Source organism: Lathyrus oleraceus, chromosome 5 (assembly GCF_024323335.1).
Source record: "Lathyrus oleraceus cultivar Zhongwan6 chromosome 5, CAAS_Psat_ZW6_1.0, whole genome shotgun sequence".
In the NCBI taxonomy this organism is placed as follows: Eukaryota; Viridiplantae; Streptophyta; class Magnoliopsida; order Fabales; family Fabaceae; genus Lathyrus; species Lathyrus oleraceus.
Window position 1 is genome coordinate 184,193,360 of NC_066583.1, and position 6,088 is coordinate 184,199,447.

The window sequence follows — 6,088 nt, forward strand, 5'->3', positions numbered from 1 at the left end:
TTCCAAATAAATATAATTTCTAAAAACATTTCAATTCTAAATTTCGGATGATAAAAAATGGGAGGCGTTCGCCTCACCATCTCTCGAATAATTGAATGATTGGCGCTAGCCACATTGCTCAAATTATCGACTTCCGATTAAAGTCGCAATCTTACAAACTTAAATTATTTTTTTCCAAACCAAATTAATATAACATCTAAGAACATTTTTTAAAATCAAATTTCAGATTGATAAAAGGATGGGAGGCGTTCGCCTCTTCATTTCTCGAACAATTGATCGATTGACGCTCGCCACATTGCTCGATGTTCTTTCGACTTCCGATCAAAATACTTTAAATAAATTTGGATAAAGGAATAAGTGGCGCACGCCTTATTATTCTTTGAATAAGCAAGTGGGAGGCGTACGCCTCACCACCATGCATATTCGATTTCCGCAAACAAACTTTCAAAAATACTTCGAATGAAAAAAGGAGTAGAAGGCGTTCGCCTTATTATTCCTCGAAAGAATTGAACGATTAGTGTGCACTACATTGCTCAATCTTTCGTCGTTCTTCAAAAAAACATCTTAAACGTATTAAACCTAACTTCTTGCCCCCGTGCGACCGAAACCAACCAAATAAAACATCAAACATATCAATTCAACTTGTCACCCCCGCGTGACCAAAACTCTTTTCAAAAAGAACATTATTAATCCTTTCTAATACGCACAACAAACTAGTGCTTAAGCCTCCGCCGAGAGTAGACAAGCCAACGTTTAGCCTTTAGAACGTGATCTAAACAATCGTCCATAAAAAACACCAACAAACCGTAGTTCCCCGAACTACGAATGCTCTGATTTCGTTATTGCACCATAAGGATACGTAAGCAGGAGATTTATGTATCTTCGCGAGCACACTAATAAAAAGCGAATAACATTCAATTAACATTCAAATAGCAAATTGGACTAAAAGGTTCCCGTTAAGTACAACGGACGTGAGGGGTGCTAATACCTTCCCCTCGCGTAATCGACTCCCGAACCCGAATATGGTTGCGACGACCATTATTCAATTCTTCAAAGGTTTTATCGATATTTTCATATTCCTTGATTAGGATAAATAAAGTTCGGTGGCGACTCTGTTCGAACAATATTTTCCGCGTCCATCGCGAGAGATCGCATTTTTCGAGGTGTGACAGATGGCGACTCTGCTGGGGACCCTGCTCCAAACAAGAGAGAATCTAACCTAGTTTAGTCAGATTTGCTATGAATGTTAAAATAGTATTCCTTTTTTTCATGATTGCTTCTCTATATCTTATTATTGTTTATGTTGTATGTGATTTGTCTTGATGCTATGATATGAGGTTGGATGTATGTTGTGAGATAAGCTTCATACCCGAGCTTCGAGAAGAACTTAGAACCCGGAGTTGTGTAGTATTGAACCGAGGGGTATACACCTCATTGGGACAATACGAAGACTCCACCTAGAGTGGATCTGTTTGGAGTTTCCATCACAATATGGCTAGCCCATTATTGTGGGGAAATTCTAAATACGATTCGTGACTCTAGGAGCCTCGCCTTAAACCCAAGTTTCGTTTTCATGATTGGCGATTATGTAGTATTGAACCGAAGGGTCTACACCCTGTTCAAACAATACGAGAATCCCGATTAGATTAGATCAGTTCAGAACTCCCATCACGATGTGGCTAGCCCATTATTGCGAGGAAGTTTTGAACTTGATATGTGAGTCTAAGCTCCTTCCTTGAAAACATGACTTTAGAACCTACCTTTGGGGATTTTTAGTAATCTGAGAAACCCGGGCTTCTTCCTATTATTCTAACGTACCTGACGTACGAATGATCTTGAGTATTTATATTCCTTTGCGAAAAACATGGAAAAATTTCGTGCATTTGCATATCATCAACATGCATTGCAGATCATCTCCCAAAAACAAAAAACTTACACCATATTCTACCCTTTGTCCAATAACGCTGACTACTCGACACCGGTACGAGACACGCCGCAACTAGAAGATGACACTCGAACAACTTGAGGCAAACTAGGTTTCAATGAGGACAGACATTGACTCCATGCAGGATAAGATGGACCACTTACTTGAAACTATGTTGCTCTTAGCCCAGAAGGAGAAAGATGATGAGACTAGCGTCGAAGCCAGAAGAGTTGCTGCTCAGTTTGGATCGCCATCGCTTAGCATCCTTGAAGTAACTAACCTTGATGGTAATCATGCCCATACTAAAGGAGGACCCATCCCTATTCCTGTTCCCATGGTCAACATGAACCCCCATGAGCATTCTGCTACATCTGCTCGACACGGATCCGTGATGGGTGATGAAGATCTATATGATGCTTTCTCCATGCCACAACCCGTCAAGCCCGTTGTTGGAGGTCTCCTAGACCCAACTGTTGAGAGACTCCATGTTCTGGAAAAGAAATTCAAGTCCTTGGAGGTTCACACTACTCCCGGTTTGGACGTTGTCGATATGTGCCCGGTGTCAGGTTTGAGGATTCCGCAGAAATTCAAAGTCCCGGACTTTGACAAGTACAAAGGAATTAGCTGCCCGAGAACTCACCTCAGAGCTTACTGTCACAAGATGGCTGCCCACATTAGCAATAATCAACTCTTAATTCATTATTTCCAAGATAACCTCAGTGGGGCATCCTTGGAGTGTTACATGCAGCTAGAAAGAGGATAGGTCCAATCATGGAGAGATCTCGCTGAAGCCTTCCTTAGGCATTATCAGTACAATACTGATCTAGTACCCAATCATGCCCAGCTGCAGGACATGACTCAACGCAACAACGAATCATTCAAGGAGTACGCCCCGCGTTGGAGAGAGCTGGCAGCTCGTGTCCAACCCCCTTTCCTCGATAAGGAATTAATTGATATATTTATGGGAACTCTGCATACCTAATACATGGAGAAAATGGTAGGATCCAGCTTCCCAACTTTTGCTGAGGTTGTTTCTGTGGGGAAACAAATTGAGAGCCAGATCAGGAAAGGAAAGCTACCTTGCACCGCCAATGCTTCAGGTGGGATAAAGAAACCTTATCCCAATCTCCCAAAGAAGCCAAAGGGTCAAGCCAATGCCATAATGGGAGGAGGAGGATATAGGGCACATCCGTATGTTCCTATACCTTACCATCAGACTGTTGTTGTCATACCAACACCATATCATCAACCTATCAGCATCCGTATCAGCATCCAGCTTACCAGCAGCCACATCATAATCAACAGCAACGTGCTCCACAACAACGACAACCTAACCAGCAGAGGGCAAGGAGGCCAGAAAGACATTTTGATCCTCTGCCAATACCGTACAACAAGATCCTCCCCTACCTGCTAAAGGATAGATCAATTGTTTTGAAGGAGCTAACGCCTGCAATTCCACCCTATCCACCAGGTTATGACGCCAGTGCTCACTGCGAGTATCATATGGGTGCCCCAGGGCACACAGTGGAGAATTGTAAAGCCTTCAAACACAAAGTCCAATACCTGATTGATAGCAAAGCAGTTTCTTTCACGCCAGTTAGGCCAAATGTTGCGACAAATCCCATGTCGGCGCATGCGGAGCAGAGTGAAGCTCGAAGATAAAGCTTCTCACCGGCCTGAACAAGCAAAGCAATTCCTAACGAAGAATCATGAGATGAAGGTCTGTTGCTTTGAATAAAGGAGATCATTATGACATTTTTACTATTTCACATTCTTGTAATTTGTTCTTGTTTGTCTAAGTATTGTATGCTTTAAACATTGTTATTTATGTTTGGTTGTATTAATGGGGGGAGTTGGAGGCTAAATATGAGAATGTGGTGGATTCTCCCTATTTTCCCCATTATGAGTTTTCTTCCTTGGGCTTCAACCCATGCCCACTTGGCATTGCTTCACATGCACCCTGCCTTATGTCCATACACCCTTCAAGCCAACAACAACAAAATACATGGGCCTCACAATGCATGGGACATGCGTTCATTAACTTTTACCACTCTCTTCTCACTTTTCATACCTCTTAACAAAGTTACTATTATTCCTTATTTATTTCAATAATTTCTTTTAGCATTTTTGATTACTTTTAAAAATATTTTAAATGGAAATTAGGAAGGCTTACTTAATTAGAGTATTAATTCTAAATTATGATTAAAATCCCTAATCAATAATAGTTTGGAATTAAAATTAGGATTACATTTTATCAACTTTGTTCTTTTCATTTTCTTTTCTTTGACTTATATTCATGACTACATGGTTCTTAATGTATATAGTTTGACCTAGTATTTTTCATGACCCTCATGTGTCTTGATTCAATTAATTGATTAAAATTATTTTGGAAAATTAATTGAATTAATGACTTCAGAACTATTTAGTCACTCCTTTGATCAACAATTTCATGCTCCCTTAATTTCTTTTATTCAATTAGGTGATCAAAAACCCCTTGATCACTTAATTTAAATTACACACTTTAGGACTTGTACCTACACATAATCCCTTAAGTCAAATAACAATTCAATTCATCTTTAAAACTCTAAAAATAGGTAACCACCAAGGCATGCCAACATCAATCTTCATTCCTCATCTTTGGTATCATATCCCATTCTTTCAATCATATCTCTGTCGCTTTGTCCATTTAAGACTAAAACCATTTTTTCAAATAAACGTAATCCAATGTCAAGTATAAAATATAAAGCACTTAACAACTATGATGTGAATTGTGTGACACGGACCTTAAGAAATGGAGAAGGAATAAGAGGGAGTATTCATATCCTTATTCTGAATATCTTTAGATACGTGACGCATGACCCAGTTGTTCAAAGCATTTGCCTCCATTTATAGACTTTAGTGCAATTCAAATCACGATAATTTTCAACATTCGTCTTCGGATTGAAATCAATCACAACCAACATCAAGATCATTTCTTAATCTTCCTCTCTCAATCTCTTTGGGTTAATCACCATCTTTTGGTTAAAGCACCCTTTGCATAACCGACTTCCTTACCCTTTATCTCTTCCCTTTTGGTTTTATTTACATTTTCCCTTTCTCTTAGAATGAATAAAATTCAATAACGACTTTGTTGTATTTCAAGCATGTGATGCACTCAGGTATTTTTTGCGGCGCGATAATGTGGTGCATACTGGTGAGATGTGTAGGGTGAATCTTTTGGTGATTATTTTGGTGATAATGCATGTTGTTAAGAGTCATGCATCATGGTGTACGGACTTCGGTCCATTTTTAGTGAGCCTTTATCCTATGGTGAGGATCGAGTGCAAGTAGCTGGTTCCAGTAGGAATCGATGAAGCGTTACCTATAGTGATGGTAACGATTTTGGTGTGCTCTATTTCCAAGAGGAATCTGCTCATATGGTATCGGGGAGCGAAATGAACCTGAGTGTTTATATTTGGTACCACATGCATGTTGATTCGATGTTGAGTATATTAGATAAGTGTCGCATTTCTATAGTTTGTTATTGATGTGTTGATGGATGAGAATAGTTAATATGTTGGTATTTATTGAGTAATGTGTATGTTATGGTTAGGTGATAATCTACTCGCACTTGTTTTCACCATTAATTATTAAAGTGTATTCTCACCCATTTACTTTAATGTTACATACCATTGACAACTTGAAAATACTCAAGAGTAGTAGCATTGTTGAAGTAAGTGGAAGATAACTCTTGGAGTGGCTTCCATTAGTTTGTCATTTTTTTAGAAGGGTTTTGCTCTGATCATGTTACATCGGGTTGGGAACGTTTGCTTTCACTTGTTTTATTTTATTGAAGTTACTATTTATGTTTTGTAGAGATCTCAAAGTTATGGCGAGTTGAACGATACAACTCCTTTTGGTTGCGTTATGAAAGTTGAAGTTTATGAGATTAAATGCCATGGGTTGCAATAGTGTGTTTATTTGATTTAATAATGATTCTGTTGCGATGATACCACAAGTGAAGGTGAGCATGCAATGAAAAGTTATAAATTGTTATGTTAAAACCCGTGCTACAGAGCGGACTATGTTTGATTGTGCGTGACACCCTGAATGGTTGCATTTTGTTTAATTAAATTCCATATTAAATGGTATATGAGGTTTAGTGTGTTAACCCCCCACCCCCAC

General features: G+C 39.1%; 1 protein-coding gene across 1 annotated transcript; it reads left to right on the plus strand.

Annotated features, from left to right (window-relative positions):
* Window positions 1–2,042: 2,042 nt before the first annotated feature.
* LOC127079596 (uncharacterized) lies at window positions 2,043–2,687 on the plus strand. Its single transcript, XM_051019979.1, has one exon. The coding sequence runs from the start codon at window positions 2,043–2,045 to the stop codon at window positions 2,685–2,687; it is 645 nt and encodes a 214-aa protein (XP_050875936.1).
* The last annotated feature ends 3,401 nt before the right edge of the window (window positions 2,688–6,088 follow it).